The sequence below is a fragment of the Octopus sinensis genome, linkage group LG20 (assembly GCF_006345805.1).
Source record: "Octopus sinensis linkage group LG20, ASM634580v1, whole genome shotgun sequence".
Taxonomy (NCBI): Eukaryota; Metazoa; Mollusca; class Cephalopoda; order Octopoda; family Octopodidae; genus Octopus; species Octopus sinensis.
The window spans coordinates 18,051,522-18,069,912 of record NC_043016.1 but is presented as its reverse complement, the minus strand read 5'-3'; the positions used below and the strand labels follow the sequence as shown (position 1 = coordinate 18,069,912).

The 18,391-nt window shown below is 39.4% G+C and overlaps 1 protein-coding gene across 1 annotated transcript in view; it reads right to left on the bottom strand.

The window, feature by feature from the left end:
• Positions 1-2,838: 2,838 nt before the first annotated feature.
• The window catches only part of LOC115222616, a 47,554-nt gene continuing 32,001 nt past the window's right edge, over positions 2,839-18,391 (bottom strand). Inside the window, exons 6-10 of the mRNA XM_029792919.2 lie at positions 17,275-17,308; positions 12,540-13,369; positions 11,439-11,477; positions 7,486-7,536; positions 2,839-4,087 (exon numbers count right to left, since the gene is read on the bottom strand). Of these exons, the coding sequence (XP_029648779.1) occupies positions 3,942-4,087; positions 7,486-7,536; positions 11,439-11,477; positions 12,540-13,369; positions 17,275-17,308 (1,100 nt within the window). The 3' untranslated portion in view covers positions 2,839-3,941. The remainder of the gene's footprint in view (positions 4,088-7,485; positions 7,537-11,438; positions 11,478-12,539; positions 13,370-17,274; positions 17,309-18,391) is intronic.

Sequence of the window (18,391 nt, the reverse complement as noted above, 5' to 3'; positions counted from 1 at the left end):
AGAGAGAGAGAGAGAGAGAGAGAGAGAGAGAGAGAGAATGGAAAACAATTTTGAAGAAGAAATCAAAGTATGAAAGCTTAAATTTATTTCTTAGCTATTTCTGCTAACAACTTTGCCCTCTTCAAACAACAGTGTGTGTGTGTGTGTGTGTGTGTGTGTGTGTGTGTGTGTGTGTGTGTGTGTGCATATATGCAAGAATCAGTATGCTAGGCAACTGCCCAAAGTCCTCATAGTTCTAGAGACCCAATTCCAATCCATACATGCTATGGTTGTGCATGTAAAGGACCCAGCGCATTGCCGGGTGTGTGTCCTAATTATATTGATACTTTCAATTGGGGTATTTTGAGACAGAGGTACAAAAAAAGATACCTGAAAATTCTCAAACTGTACAAACAACAAAATGAAAATATTTCAGTATTTTATATAGCAACTCATTTAAAAAAAGTTTATGGTAATTTTAAATATATAATATATATACATATCTACAAATATATATTTTACACATATTCATACAAAAAAGGCCAAAGTCTGCACAGATTTGCTTACCTAGTGTGTGTGTGTGTGTGTGCATGCATGTGTATATTTTGTGATCCTTTTAGAGTTGATAAAAACATACCAAACCAGAAGCATGTTGGACTAGATTCTTGGTGGTATTTATTCAGGATCTTTGCAGTCTGAGCTCAAATCTTGCCATGACCCACTTGGATAAGGGAATTGATCATTTGCCACTACCTGGCACCTTCGCTGCTTTTAATTGAGTCTACTTTGTTGCAAGCATTCTGCCCAGGTTTCCACAAGTTTTCCCTCTTGACTAAAAAATCTCATACTTAGCATTTAAAATAGCCACATCAGGCCCAAATGTTCTACTTAGTCTATGCTCAAACCAGCTTGATCCAGACTCTCACACCTACCCTACAATCTCATTCTAAAAATAAACAAAATCACAACAAAATCTTGAGGCCATGAAATAACGTCCGATTAATTTGAAACAATGTGGATGAATAAACATTACATTTTACAGTAGACTTAACCCTTTAGCATTTAAACCGGCCATATCCGGCCAATAGTATTCTGCCTGTTTTATGTTCAAAATGGTCAGATCTGGTCTCTCACACCAACCCTACAATATTGTTTTAAAAATTAACAGCTACCTCATCAAAATCTCATAGCTACAAGATAATGCATGATTAATTCAAAACAATGTGGATGAAAAAGCTTTAATTTTGGCAGAATAATGCGAACACTAAAGGGTTAAACAAGTTCAGGTGCCTTCTGGATTGCAGAATCTAGCAAGAGCACAAAGATATAAATATACAAATTTCCTTCACATAAAAAGAGATAATCTGACAGTGAAGCCGTACACACACACAGACACAAATTCACAGCCAAATGCAAATCATTGACACACCAACAAAAAGGCAACCTATTTCTTTACTACCCACAAGGGGTTAAACACAGAGAGGACAAACAAGGACAGACACATGGAGTAAGTCGATTATATCGACCCCAGTGCGTAACTGGTACTTATTTATTCGACCCCGAAAGGATGAAAGGCAAAGTCGACCTCGGCGGAATTTGAACTCAGAACGTAATGGCAGACGAAACACTGCTAAGCATTTCGCCCAGCGTGCTAACGTTTCTGCCAGCTCGCCGCCTAAAGGCAACCACACAACCCCTTGCCCTGCATTCCTGTAATATAGCGTCGGAATTTCAGCAAAAACACTGACACCATTCAGCATTTGTAAATTCATTTCACTACAACTTACTGATATTCCGTGTCAAAAACATTTCTCGTTCCCTTAAGCTATTCTTCTGTATGATACCTATTCTCCTTGCATTACTGTAACATAGCATCTGAATTTCATTTCACTAAGGTAGGTGGCCCTGCTCGATCTGTAGAAAAGGTGTAGGTAGAAACTCCATAAGATGTACCCAGTGTAAGCTATGGACACATAAGAGGTGCAGCAACATCAAAGGAAAATTAACCGGGAAGATAGCTTTTGTGTGCGGCAGATGCACAGGGGCAATAGACACCATTGATATTCAGAAAACATTGATATTATTGGGTGCTACTTTAGCATGCAGTTAATGTACTTTTTACACAGGAAAATGACCAGAGTTGTGTTAGGGGGTCAGGGTTCGACTGCAAGCTAAAGAGTAAATGGTCAAGTTAATGCATAATAAACTGGCACCCATGTCGTTACAGAATTTAATGAAGGAACGTGAAAAGTTAGTGCTATGAACTTTACAGGTCTTTTCAGAACGGCGAGCAGACATGCATGGTGCCCAGTTAGAAATACCTGAAGATCTGCTGTGCTATGCCGACAGTGAAAATATGATTGGCGATGGTAACAAGTAGCAGTGGTGTCAAACAGGGTTGTATGTTAAGAGAGAGAGAGAAAATATGATGTCACTATAATGCTAGTACTAATACACAATTAGCTTGTCCAATCCATGCTAGTATGGAAAGTGGATATTAAATGATGAAGTTGAAAACAAACTTGGTGACTGGCATCTGTTGCTAGTGGAGCGCTAAGAGTACCATACGAATGAGATCGTTGCCAGAGCAACAAGCTGGCCTTCGTGCCGATGGCACGTTGAGCACACAATTCGAGTGTGATCATTACCGCGTTGCCTTACTAGCACTTGTGCTGGTGGCACATGAAACATTCAAGTGAGGTCGTCACCAGTGCCGCTGGATTGGCTCCTGTGCAGGTGGCACGTAAAAAGCACCATTTGGGCGTGGCCGTTGCCAGTACCACCAAACTGGCCCTCGTGCCGGTGGCACGTAAAAGCACGCACTACACTCTCGGAGTGGTTGGCGTTAGGAAGGGCATCAAGCTGTAGAAATTCTGCCAGATCAAATTGGAGTCTGGTGCAGCCATCTGGTTTGCCAGTCCTCGGTCAAATCGTCCAACCCATGCTAGCATGGAAAGCGGATATTAAATGATGATGATGATGAAGTACAAAGCTGAAGGTTAGATATTAGAGTGGGTTATTAGTAATTTATTATATTCATTAATAATGTACATAGTATACATGGTTTGTCAACCACCTTTGTCAGCATTTGACGACAATCTTTTATTATTTGCTTGCTTCAGTCTATAGACACTAGACTAAAGTGCCATGCAGTGGGACTGGAACCAGAACCATGTAGTTGGGAAGCAAGCTTCTTTTACACACGCACACACATACAATGGGCTTCTTTCAGTTTCCGTCTTACCAGATCCACTCAGAAGGATTTGATCAGCCTGAAGCTAATCTAGAAGACATTTGCCAAAGGTGCCACACAGTAAGACTGTAACAGGAGCCATGTGATTACAAAGCAAGCTTTTTACACACACATATACAATGGCCTTCTTTCAGTTTCCGCCTACCACATTCACTTGGGTTTTGGTCAACCTTAGGCTATAGTCGAAGACGCTAGCTCAAGGTGACAACACAGTGGGACTGAACCCGGAACTACGTGGTTGGGAAGCAAGCTGCTTACCATACATCCACACCTGTGGAGCTGTACCAAAACAATTTTTCTCTTTTTCTTTTTAGAAGAAGTAATTACAAATTAGCATTTAGTTTGGTTAGGTACCATTGAGAGCAGCAGCTTCATTCTTGGCTGACTTGAAAAAAATGAATTTTAAAATTTTGGTCTTAATTTTTTGATTTTTCCATGAGAGAAAGAGCGAGAGAGAGGGAGGGAGGGAGAGAGAGAAGAGGAGAGGAGAAAGTAAAAAGAAAATTCAAAACACTTTAATGCGAATAACAAAGAAATGGAAAAGATCAACAAGTAAGGGATGAGCTTAACACAACAAATAACCCTTTATGGTTATAGCTTTAAGTAATTTCAATTTATGCATGTTAGACTGCACGCATGAGCACACACATACACACATGTACACACACACACAAAATAAATAAAATATTGAGTATAGATTTTAGCTAATTCATTTTCTTTTAGTCTTTGATCTGTAATTATTTCGTCTTTTCAAGGCTTCTAATTTTTTCCTTTCAATCTCTTCTTTGGAACACACTTCATTCTTCACTTTCCGTACCTTTGGTTCAGAGATTTGGTTGACAGCAGTGCTGTTATCTGGAATGTATATGACATATAAAACTTTATTCATTTCAAAAACAAATTTTATTTTTTCTTTTAAATTTTTTTTAAGATGCAGGCATGGCTGTGTGGTTAAGAAGTTCATTTTGCAACAATGTGGTTTTGGGTTCAATCTCACGGTGTGACACCTTGAGCAAATACTTTTTATCACCCACGTAAAAAGCACCCACTACACTCACGGAGTGGTTGGCGTTAGGAAGGGCATCCAGCTGTAGAAACACTGCCAGATCAGACTGGGCCTGGCGCAGCCTTCTGGCTTCCCAGACCCCAGTCGAACCGTCCAACCCATGCTAGCATGGAAAACGGAAGTTAAACGATGATGATGATGATGTATTGTGAGTGAATTTGGTAGATGAAAACTGTGTGGAAGCCCATTATATATGTGTGTGTGTGTATTTGAACCCGACATCACTTCATAACTGGTGTTGGTTTGTTTATATCCCCCAGAATGTATGAAAGTAAAATAAGTGCTGGGGTCAATTTATCTGACTAAAACTCTTCAAGATGGTGCTCCAGTATGACCACTGTCCAATGATAAACAAGCAAGTGATAAAACCTAGCTCAGTTAGGAGAAGAGCCTTTCAGGGTCACTGAGACTAGATGAAGTGGGGAATAGGAGGGGAAGGTGGTATATCAGGATATGGAAGTTCTTTCAAAGGAAAAGAGAACGCATAAGGGATTCCTTTGTTAAAGGCACCCAAGGGACAAGTATTGATGTAAAATTGATAATATATATAAAGCCTGGAAGTGCATGGCTCAGTGGTTAGAGCATCAGGCTCATAATCATGAGATAATGAGTTCAATTCCTAGACGAGGCTATGTGTTATGTTCTTGAGCAAAACATTTCACATTGCTCCAGTTCACTCAGCTGTAGAAATGTGTTGCGATGTCACTGGTGCCAAGCTGTATCGGCCTTTGCCTTTCCCTTGGATAACATCAGTGGTGTATACGCGGGTGACTGCTGGTCTTTCATAAACTATCTTGCCTGGACTTGTGCCTCGGAGGGGAACTTTCTAGGTGCAATCCCATGATCATTCATGACCCGAAGGAGGTCTTTACCCATTACCCTATTTAAAGTTTACCATGAAGTGCCCATTCAAGGTCTTCTGCACAGTTTTCATTCTACTTATTTTCACTCAAGGCTTATGGCAGAAGATTATTGCCCAGAGTGCTTTGAGAATCTGCATTTGTTTCAGTCATTGGACTGTGGCCATGCTAGGGCACCACCTTGAAGAATTTTAGTTGAACAAATGAACCCCCAGTACTTATATTTTGAGCCTGGTACTTATTCTATTGGTCTTTTTTGCCAAATCACTAAATTATAGGGATGTAAACACACTAACACTGGTTGTCAAGTGGTGGTAGGGGACAAATAGAGACACAAAGACATGTGTATACACACCTCTATCCCCAGATAACTACCATTCCTTTCTCTCTTTCCGTAACTTTCCCCTTGTCCCCACCAAATACACACACACAAACCTACATACCTCATACCTCAATCAATCTTCTTGCTAGTCAAAAGGGATAAACATCCCTCTAGTTAACATCTGTTAATGCTATATCGTTGACCAACCACCTGGTCTCGAATTCAGTCCCACTGTGTGGCTCCTTGGGCAAGTGTCTTCTACTATAACCTTGGGCCAACCAAAGTCCTGTGAGTGGATTTGGTAGACAGAAACTGGAAGAAGCCCTTCATATATGTATGTGTGTGTATGTGTATATATATATATATACATACATACAATTTCTAAAAAGCCAAAAATTTCTAAAATTTCTAAAAAAGCCAATTTCTAAAAGCCAAAGATCATTTACAGTTGCCAAAATATAAACACATATTTTTTTTTCCCTATATCTCCTCCTCCTTCCTTTCATTTCCCTTTAACACTACTTTCAGATATGCAGACACCCCCACACATGCTCTCTCACAAGACAATGATAAAAAGGAAATCCAGACAATTTTTTGAAAAGTGACATTTTGGCCCCCCCCAGTTGGTTTTTCCATTGCTTTTTAAAAGCCAAGGACAGCTACAAAGCGATCAACCAAAATGTACAGGGTGCATTTTTGTAATAGATAGATAGATAGATATTATATCAGCGCTAGTGATGTCGATATGTTAAACCTATCAACTGAGTGCCACTAGCCATTTATCAATTTTATAATGACACATTTTATATTTTGGCAACTGTAAAAAGCACCCGAGCAGGTACCATCCAAGAAAATACCTGTACTGCTGTCACATAAATATGCACCTGTACTGGCATCACTTAAAAAGGCTCCTGGGCCAGTGTCACATAAAAAAAACACCATGCTGGTGCCACATAAGCAAGCCCTTGTGCCAGCACCATATAACAAAACACCTGGCTGAGAAGCAAACTTCTTACCACACAACCATGGTTGTACCTATAGTCAAATCTTAAAAATTTAGCTGTAATGCTTCATACTATGTTAATGCAATCAACATTCTACTCATGGGTGGGGGAGAGAAAAAAAGAGAAAAAAAGAGTTTACAAAACCAGTCCCATAATTGTAGGAACATTATTAATAGGTGCAGGAGTGGCTGTGTGGTAAGTAGCTTGCTTACCAACCACATGGTTCCGGGTTCAGTCCCACTGTGTGGCACCTTGGGCAAGTGTCTTCTGCTATAGCCCCGGGCCGACCAATGCCTTGTGAGTGGATTTGGTAGACGGAAACTGAAAGAAGCCTGTCGTTTTTATGTATATACATGTATATGTGTGTGTGTGTTTGTCCCCCTAGCATTGCTTGACAACCGATGCTGGTGTGTTTACGTCCCCGTTACTTAGTGGTTCGGCAAAAGAGAGACCGATAGAATAAGTACTGGGCTTAAAAAAGAATAAGTCCCAGGGTCGATTTGCTCGACTAAAAGCCGGTGCTCCAGCATGGCCCCAGTCAAATGACTGAAACAAGTAAAAGAGTATATATATATATATATATTATATATATATATATATATATATATATATATATATATATAGGTGCAGGAATGGTTGTGTGGTAAGTAGCTTGCTTAACAACCACATGGTTCCAGGTTCAGTCCCACACTGTAGCACCTTGGACTAGTGTCTTCTACTATAACCTGAAGCCAAACAAAGCCTTGTGAGTGGATTTGGTAGACGGAAACTGAAAGAAGCCTGTCGTTTCTATGTATATATATGTATATGTTTACGTCCCCGTCACTTAGCAGTTCGGCGAAAGAGACCGATAGAATAAGTACTGGGCTTACAAAAAGAATAAGTCCCTGGGTCGATTTGCTCAACTAAAGGCGGTGCTCCAGCATGGCCGCAGTCAAATGACTGAAACAAGTAAAAGAGTAAAAGAGAGTAAAGACTAAAAGAGTCGACTGCAAACTTACCATCTTCCATGTCATCCTTAAACATGTCTTCGTAGACACCGACCAGCAATTCTGAATGAAGATGAAGAAAACGGTTATCAGTGACACAGATGTGGAAATTATTAAAATATATCATGTAAACTTTGAACAAAGTGAAAAAATAACATTTAATGAATGAACATAATAACGATGGTAATTGTAATACTCTTTACTCTCTTTTACTCTTTTACTTGTTTCAGTCATTTGACTGCGGCCATGCTGGAGCACCGCCTTTAGTCTAGCAAATCGACCCCGGGACTTATTCTTTTGTAAACCCAGTACTTATTCTATCGGGCTCTTTTGCCAAACCGCTAAGTGACGGGGACGTAAACACACCAGCATCGGTTGTCAAGCAATGCTAGGGGGACAAACACAAACACACACACATATATGTTGATTTGCTAGCCTCTGCACGCATTTTTTTTCTCTCCTTGTATCTTTCTGTGTATCTTTCTGTTGATGAGCGTAGGCTCGAAACGTAAAAGACTTGTTTTATTTATATTCCTGAGCGCCATACTAATACAATTGTTTGTTTGTATTCCACCTGTCTTCGTCTTTTGTCTATTTTCATAAAGCTTCCCGTTATATATATACGACAGGCCTCCCCAGCTTCCGTTCACCAAATCCACTCACAAGGCATTGGTCGGCCCGGGGCTATAGCAGAAGACACCTGCCCAAGATGCCACGCAGCGGGACTGAACCCAGAACCATGCGGCTGGTCAGCAAGCTACTTGCATTAGTTTTTCAAAGTTTCAAATCTGCATTATCTAAGGTTTGGTGGAGGTATATACCTTTCACCGAGTGATATGCAAGATGTAGTCCTGGGTCCCAAAACATTTTAGACCACTGACCCCTTCATGGAATCCTTGACCCTTCACTGACTCCCAGCCATGTACAAGAAATTAAATAAACAATAATAATTAAGTAGACATGCATTTATTGACTCCTTGAATAGTCCCCCATCAAACCCCCCCCCCCCAGGTTTTTCCACAAGGGCAGCAATTTTTGGGTCGATGCCAGTGCCGCCTGGCTGGCTCCCATGCTGCTGGCATATAAAAAGCACCATTTGAGCATGATCGATGCCAGTGCCGCCAGACTGGCCCCTGTGCCAGTAGCATGTAAAAAGCACCCACGACACTCTTGCAGTGGCTGGCATCAGGAAAGGCATCCAACCGTAGAAACATTACCAGATCAGATTGGAGCATGGTGCAGCCTTCTGGCTTAGCAGCCAGCAGTCAAACCGGCCAACCCATGCCAGCACAGAAAGGAGATGTTAAACGATTATCATGAGTCCATTACATCAACACCCAATGTTCAATTGGTATTTAATTTATCTTTTTTTTTTTTTGGCTTTGTGGTAAGAAGTTTGCTTCCCAATCACATAGTTCCAAGTTCAGTTCTATCCCATGTCACCTTGGGCAAGTATCTTCTGCTATAGCTCTGGGCTAACCAAAGCTTCATGAGTAGATTTGTTTGCCAGAAACTGAAAGAAGCTTGTGTGTGAATGAGTCCCACTACTGCTTGATAACTAGTGTATGTTCGTTTACACTCCCTTAACAGTTCAGCAAAAAGAGAACAATAGAATAAGTATCAGATTTAGAAAAAAAAAGTATTGGGGGTTTGATGTTCAACTAAACCCTTTAAGGCTCTCTCTCTCTTTCATATATATATATATATGTATACAAGGGGGTACCGAAAAGAAACTGAAATTTTGCAATATTATTTTATTCCCTTAATTTTACAGGTTTACACTTTTATCATCTTTAATGTATTCTCCATTTGAAGCTATGCATGAAGCCACAGTCGAACCAATTTTACTACATGGCTCAGAAACCTGGACGTTATCAAAGAAGCTTGAGAGGTGGTTGGATGGAACTTACACCCGCCTCCTTATGAGAGCTCAAAATCTCTCTTGGAAGCGTCATCCAACCAAAGTACAAGTATATGGGAAACTACCACCTGTGTCATCTCTTGTGAAAGGTAGGAGAGTCCAGTTTGCTGGACATTGTTGTAGAGCTGAAAACAAAGTAATTTCTACTCTTCTCCTCTGGAAGCCATCTGCTCGTGATACCAGAGGGCACACACTCTCCTACCCTGATGTAATCTCCAGGGATACAGGCATCCAGCAACAGGACCTCTGTAATGCTTTGATGGACCGTGAGGTCTGGCATAACATAGTAAATTCCATTGTCTCGACCACGGTTGAACAATGATGATGATGATGCATGAGTCCAGATGTGTCTTCCACTGTTTGAAGCAGTACTGGAACTCTTGCAAAGTGATGCCTTCTAAAACCTCCATCATTTTTTCCTTCACCTCTTCCACACCTGCAAATTCCATAGCACCAACCTTGGCAAAAAAAGGTCAGATCAACTTCCAACTGTTCTTTCAGTTCATGACACACATTCAGTTGTGACTGCTTTTGATTTTCTGTGAACAAGCAAGGCACAAATTTTACTGCAATTTTTTTCATTTGCAATTCCTTGCTTAGAATTCATTGGCAGGAGCTCCAGGACTCACCAGTCACATCAACAAGTCCATCAATTGTGTGGTGATGGTCCTCCAAGGTTAATTCATGAATTTTCATGATGTTTTCATTTGTTCAGGAGGTCAACGGTCACCCTAAACAAGGTTGGTCTTCAAGTGACAAGTGACCGTTCCTAAAGCATAGAAACCATTTGTAAACTTGTGTTTTGCTCATGGCAGCATTCTTGGAAGCTTTTTGAAGCATGACAACTGTTTCGGCCACCGTTTTCCCCAGCAGAGAACAGATTTTCATGGAAGTAGGTTGTTCCTTCATTTCAGCAAAAATCAACAAACAGGGAAGAAACACCACATGGCAACACGACATCCGCAGAAGACGCCGGTCAACAGGCTGATGCCTGAGGATCACATCAAATGGCTTCTAGTGGTGGAAGCCTAAACTATAACAAGTTTGTCCCACAGTGAACATTTCCGGTCACTTTTGGGTACCCTGCCTTGTATATAGTTCAAATTTATAGAAAACAAAAGACAAAGACAGGGTGACGGAACAACAACCAGGTGTATTAGTTTAACACTCGGGAAGAATGGAAAAGGCTTCGACAGAAAGGATTGTGTAGGGATTATATATATATATATATATATATATATATATGAGAGAGAGAGAGTAGCATAGCTCTTTTGTGCTGAAGGAAATGGAAACTGAAAGAAGTGTGGGTTTGAGTCCCACGCATACGGGAAAATGTACTTTTTTCTATCGAGGGCTTATGTGCCCAATTATTAGACTATTTTCTTTAGTCACTGCATGGTGATCACTTATAAAATACTATCTCAAGTCCTCTGCATTCAAGGCCCATATCTCACTACCATGCAGGTATTGTAGTTCTAACACAAACATCATACGATCTGCCCTTTATTCTTAGGGAAAAGATCCTTGTTTATCAGTAGTGAAAGTAGCTCTTTGAACTTTCTCCAACCAGTTCTTACTCTAGCACTATACTTTCACAGCAACCACCTCCATTGCTAATTACATCTCCTATGTAACAAAACCCATCAACTACTTCTAATGAGTTAGCTGAGCACTGAAGAGACTCAATTTCAGGTGCTCATATGAACTGCTCAGTGCATCTATTGTATATGAAGTAGATATACTATGTCGCAACTGAAATATATAAATACCTAAAAAACCTTTATTTTTTTCTCATTTTTATTACTACAGATATATATACACACACACACACACACACACACATATAGGGGGAAGAATTCACAAAAAAAAAACACAAGACGAAGACAGGTGGTGTAGAAAACAAACAGATATATTAGTATAATGCTCAGGAATAGAAAAAGTGTTTTACGTTTTGAGCCCACGCTCTTCCGCAGAAAGGAACACAGAAAGAAACAAGGAGAGAAAAAAATGTATGTAGTGGCTGCATATATATATTTAAACTCACCATCAGTAATTTCTGAATCATCAAACAGGTCTTCACCACCTAGAATACAACAAAAGAAAGAAAAAAAAATTATTATTCATCCATTCCAGTTATTTTTCTCGTCTTTTCCCAACACCAGTTCCAAAATGGCAATGGCCTTCACTTACAGTTATATCCGAAGATATCAATTTAATATGTAGATAATCATTGGAGTGTGTGTGTGTTGTTTCTTATCTCCAGGTCAGCACTGACTGAGTGGACATATGACCAGAGACAATCCAGGAGGGCCGGATTTATAGGTTGGTGAAGGGGGCAATTACTCAGGATCCCTGCTACAAAAGGTATGTAGCATTCAATACAGATATGCCCCACCTCCCAGCAATCAGGCAAAAAGATCTCTTTCAATTATACAAAAGCACCTTGACTTCTTAAAAAAAATGCAATGGATTCTTTTTTATGATAAACAACCAAAAATTTTACCACCTTAGAGACATTAATTAATTCACTTAAAAACCAGTTTGCTACCCAGTCCCAAAAGCACTTTCAATTCTCAAGGGAATTATATTTATCAAATGGAGAGGTTATATGGGACATAACAGCACCAGCTTCTAAACGGTATCAATGGAATCAATCATGGACAGACACTATCTCAAAACTCCACTCAAAAGGATATAGTAGAAAATATTACTTGCCCAAAATGGCGCACTGTTATGCCTGCACACAGACACGTGTGTGTGAACATGTGTGCATGTATGTGAATGCATGTACATTGTGTGTGTGTGTATATATATATATATATATATATATATATATATACATACATACAAACCAGAGTGAGCACATAAATGCGGAACAAGGTGGAAAAAAGAGTACCCAAATACCAGATGTAGAGTAATACGCTTTATCAAAAAGCAGCAAAAATATCACAAAACTGTCACTCAGAGTTTCACAATCCCCATTCATCGGAAAGTTTTGTTTAAAATGGAACAAATATAAGGCTATATGCAAACATACACACACACACACATTCAGACATGTTAGACTACATTAATAAAAAAAAAACAAGCAAAAAAAAACGAAAAACAAAATCGAAAACTTGAACATGCTTGGAGAGAAACTTACGTTTAGGCGCAGACAAATAGTGTTGCTGGGCATTGTTGCTAACTGGAACCGATGCCTTAGAACTGACCCCAGTTTCTGTTTGTTGCACAGTCGAATTTCTTAGGAGGTACGCTTTTCTTAGTGCTGTATCACTTTCATTAGTTCTGTTCTTGTTATTTTTTGTTAAAGACTTTTGATTAACTTGGTCTGAACTGTCTAAAACTTGTACATTTGTTTTTTTAACCATTGATCTTGTTACTCGAGTGTTATGGTTTTGTTGCAGGTCTAAAGGAACAGGGTCCTGGGGAGGCGTTTCAGAGTTGACATTCACGGTACTTTCAGACGCGTCAGACGAAACAAAATCTGTTTCCTGTAACTGTGAAAGCATCTCGTCAATGTCCGTATCAGATAAATTCATATCTTCAGAAACAGAAGATGGATTTTCTGAGCAAATTCCCTTCTGAATTTTTGAAGGAGTTCTCCCTTTGCTTAGGCACGTTTTCTGGCAGCTAGATTGATCTGTATCCTTGAGATTATTTTGAATCTTGGAATTTCCAATGTTTTCATTACTACTTCGAATTGCCGAAGAATTTTCTGTTGAATTAACAATGGACTCGTTGACTAAAGCAGTTTCCACAACAGATTCACATAACAGCTCCTCTTCACTCCAAGCAATTTCTTCGTCGGAAAGCAAATGAGTTTCTGATTCTCTAACAATGTTATCATCTGAAGTTGCCTTCTTAATCTCATCAAAGTGATCAGAATCTTTCTCAGAACTGGGACAATGTTCGGAACTGTGTGAATTGCAAGCTTCGGAACACAAAAGATCGCTACTCGGGCTTGTAGGATTTCTAGATTAAAAAGAATAAAGTCTAATATTTAAAAAGTACAGAGTCATTTCTTACATAAAACACAGGATATACATTAGAAACAAAAAAGTGAAACTCGATAGTAGAACTTGGGATTTTACCATTTCCTTCATGGATAGAATACCAAAACTACCAAAAAACAAGCAATATATGTAAGGATGAGGCAGGTAATTTGGTCTAAGAACCAAAGAAATCTTCAGGTAGTCAAATGTGATTCCATACACTGACCAAAGATTTGATACTTATGATGGTGACTAGCAGTATCGCCCGGCGTTGCTCAGGTTTGTAAGGAAATAACTATAAAGCATTTTTAGAGAGTGATAGCCAAAAAATGGAAAAAAAATGATGGTAAATTTTTTTGAGATTTAAAAAAGTGGAGTTGCGTCCCCTAGACAAGTTTGTGGTTCGTGTTTCTGATTCTCGACCCCATGTCGAATTTATCGATTTTTTCAGAACTGGGGGAACTTTTCAAAATTTTCGCTGCGTTAGTTTTGAATTATGACGTTGGGCTATGTGTGTGTCAAGTTTCATCAGAATCGGTTGAAAGCCGTGGTCAGGGTGAGGGTACAACCTGACAGACACACAGAAACACACACAGACAAACTGCCGTTTATATAGAGAGAGATGATGATGATAACAACAGTAATGATGACAATGATGATGATAGTGGTGGTGGTGGTGGTGATGATGACGGATTTTCTGCCAGGTTCAATGATAAGCATTGTTCAATCGACTGAACTACTGGCTTGCACATGTATATTATTTTAACGAGTCTCTCGAGTCCATGAAAATTGATTCCAAAATTTCTTGAGCAACCATACAGAAGACTTGCTTATAGCAATCAAATGCTTGTACTGAACATTATCTCATGCCCTCCGTCGGACCAACATTGCCCTGTACAGGTACACAAGTATGTCACACATCAGATGCCAAAGTCATCAGAAAGCAACATGAAATGAAGTATTTTGCTCAAGAACACAGTGCATCACCCAGTTCAGGACTAGAACCCACGATTTCACTATCCTGAGTGAAACACTTTGACCACTAGACCATGTGTCCTTAATATAAAATCAGTAATATTTTAAAAGGTTGGTCTTTTGAATTACAAATACAGTTCGAAGCTAATCAACAGGCTTCCACACAGTTTCTGTTCACCCAACTTTACTTACTGCAAGAGATTGGGGTTAGCTGGATACTGTGATAAAACACACTTGCTCAAACAGCAATGCAGTGAGGTTGAACCTAGACCCTCATGACTGCATAACCACCAAGCCAGGCTTGCAAACCACAACCCTAAATACCAAACACATTCTAATTCCACTTCTGTGCAAACTAAGTCTCTCATCACCAGAGCATCATTCTACATTTTATCAAGTGCAGATGAGACATCACATGAGACACACACACACACAGAATAATATAACAGCATCATTGTTTAATGCCCACTCCAATCTGATCTGGCAGAGTTTCTACAGCTGGATGCCCTTCCTAATGCCAACCACTCTGAGAGAGTAGTGGGTGCTTTTTATGTGTCACCGGCACAGGAGCCAGTCAGGTGACACTGGCATCAACCATTATTGTACCATTCAACTTTTTATTCTTTACAAACAATACACAACGCTTCAAGCGAATTACAATATCCTCCTGCCGGTGGCACGTAAAAAGCACCATCCGATCGTGGCTGTTTGCCAGCCTCGTCTGGCACCTGTGCAGGTGGCACGTAAAAAGCACCCACTACACTCACGGAGTGGTTGGCATTAGGAAGGGCATCCAGCTGTAGATATACACTGCCAGATCAGACTGGGCCTGGCACAGCCTTCTGGCTTCCCAGACCCCAGTTGAACCGTCCAACCCATGCTAGCATGGAGAACGGACGTTAAACGATGATGATGATATACGTATATATATATATATATATATATATATATGTGTGTGTGAGTGTATATAATTTTATACCTTAAAATTCAAATGGATGTGGATGAATAAGGTAATATTTTTTTTAAAATTCATATTTTTTGTAAATATGGAGAGATAGTGCTGAAGAGGACCATACTTGACAAATTTAAATTAAGTTAATTTTCTAAAATTACTTTATTTAATTTGTAAGTTTAGCCCGAAACTATAGTCCACTATTAACTCACAGGAGTTTTTTAAAAAATCATTCTGTTCGTCTTGCCAGCTTACAGCTCTTTCCGTATCAGGGTGAATTGTAGATGTTTCATTGAGGCATCTATTTTTCAACATGTAAGGAAGCAGCCGTTTCTATCTTCCTCTCTTTATATATATATACTAGCATTATGACCCGTCGTTGCCGGGTCATAGTGCTAGTGCATGTATATATGAGTATATATATGTGTACATATTACAGGTACATCTATATATATATACATCTACACATAAAATACAAAGTTATATCTTGATATCGCTAGTGATAACAATACTCAAAATATATAACAGACTGGAATTGTAGGCCTGTCTCTTGCAATTTCGATCAATTGTATCTTGTCCTCCCTCTTGTATAGAAGTGTGGCTACAATCCAGCCTACCTCTACTTCTGGGGGGACATTTTAAATTTTTATCCAGGACGTCCTATGTCCCAGATATAAAGGTAAAAGTAAAATATTTCCACTTTGCAAGGTTCGAGTCGAGTACTCCCTTGCACGCTCCGTTGACTCGAACCTTGCTTCTATTGTAGCGAATATACCGCCTCTGGTTAGATATCTTTCATAGTCGCACCAAGACACTTTTCAATGGTGCTTTCCTCCAGGTGTTCAAATCTTTTTTTTTTCTCTACATTGTATACTTTATAGACAATAGTCTTTTCTTTAATTTAATTTTTTATTTCGTTTGGTGGTGTTATCCTAGATTCACCGTCTTTGTCGGTGATCAATCTGAAATAGGTTTGTAGTTCTTCCATTTAAATTTTAATGAGTTCACGCCCGCCGACGGCTGCAGTGAAATTCATTTTTGGACTTTTTTCTATCAAAGGCATTCTAACAAAAATGCTTCCGTGTAAACAGTGAAAATATTGTCAATTTCCCCAAACAGGGACACAATTCAATTTTTAAACAATAACCAAAGCTCCTTCTCCCAAAGGAGGAGGGTTACAGTTTACAATTATTTAACAAATGCAACAACAACGTTTCCCTTATGAGGAACCAACAAACGTGATAACAATAGTTAAACAGAAATAATAATAACAACAAACCTTACGGTGAATCAAAAAGCAGTACGCAGTTGAAGCTATAGTCCTTTATGGATCAGAAATAAACCAGCAGCAGTACTCAGTAGAAGCGGCTGTTCGAGAAAACAGACATTACCACAGCCAAACTTCATATAGATACTTAATGCTAGCTAATTAGCAGATAATCTAATGTAAAAGCCGTGGTAAAAGGTATGTGCACACCTCCATCTGGACTATTCCATTTCTGCATGCTAATTTTATTTTTAATTTATTCCCATTCATGTGAAACCACTTATTCAAGTTCAAGTCATTGATGCAATTTTATACCAATTGCTATTTTTACTTTTGTTGTTACGATTATATTATACTTTAGTTTGATTTTAATTATTACTTACTACATATAATTCAATTGTTATTATTATTTTTATTGTTAAAGTGAAAGTATCTGACATAAAATAGAGAAACGTTTTTGTTTCACTTTTAACACGTAATACTGAAATAGTGAAGATATGATATTGCTATGGGCTCGCTCTAGGCAAGAAGTTGAACATTTTTTTTTGCCCATGAAACTACATGGACCCTAAGTAAGGCATGTGTAAAATTTGAATGAAATTGGTTGTGTAGTTCTCAAGTTTTAGGGAAACACACAGACAGACAGATAAGAGAGAGAGAGAAGAGAGAGACACACATTATAAAAAAATACCTTTGTGAAGGCATTCCACAACAGGCTAGGTCTTCTGAAACAAAAATGAAAATGAGAAAAAGCGTTTAGTTTTAAAGAGATTTTTGTAAATATACATTTTAATACAACAATTAATTGAAACCAGTTGTGTAAGAGGGTTTTAAACAAATATGGCAATTACAGTTTAGTGGAAGATCGACGCATAACTATTCGCCAAATAGCCCATGAGGTCAAGATTAGTACCGGGTCTGTGGAAACTATCATTCATGACCATTTGCATATGCAAAAGGTGTCTGCCAGATGGATTCCCAGGTTGCTCACACCTTGGAGGACCAAGCTGGGGTCTTCTACAAAAATTGTCTACAGAGCTGCATCAAACGATGGGAGAAATGTGTAACTCTGGGTGGTTCCTATGTAGAAAAAGACTAATAACTGTGCCACGTTCCGTTGCTCTACTGTTATGGGAAGTGGGTCAGGGGCATTACTTATTGAACGCCCCTCGTATATATATATATATATATATATATATATATATATATGGTTTGCAATACCAACTTCAGGAAACCTGCCCGTCACATAGTGACCTATCGTTCTGGCAGACACACTAGCCAAATTGACTATATCCTCGCCAGAAAAAGGGAAAGAGGGCTGCTTATAAATGCCAGAACCTTCCCAGGCGAAGAATGTACCCCTCAACATAGATTAGTAGTTAGCGACTTCAGGATCAGGGCTGAATGGATGCCCAGAAGACCAGCCTGGAGGAGAAGTGTCCGGAAACTAAAAGATCCTGCAAATGGGCAGAGATTTAGGGACGTACTACTTGAAGCCTTTGATGAAATAGAAGGGGATAGAGCATCACATAATATGGAAGACAACTGGAGGTTTCTATGGGATAACCTGCTGAGAGCCACTGACCAGATCTGTGGATGGTGCAAAGTCCCCTCTCGAACCAAGGTAACGTGGTGGTGAAAGAATGTGGTTGACAGGGCTATAAGACAAAAGAAACAGGCTTGGAAGGACTGGAAGAATGGAGGTAGCAGGGAATTGTATCAGACTGCCAGAAGGGAAGCTAGGAGACAGGTTTAGCTAGCCAGAGGGTACGCAGATAAGAAAATATTGCCAATGTTCTGCACTGTGC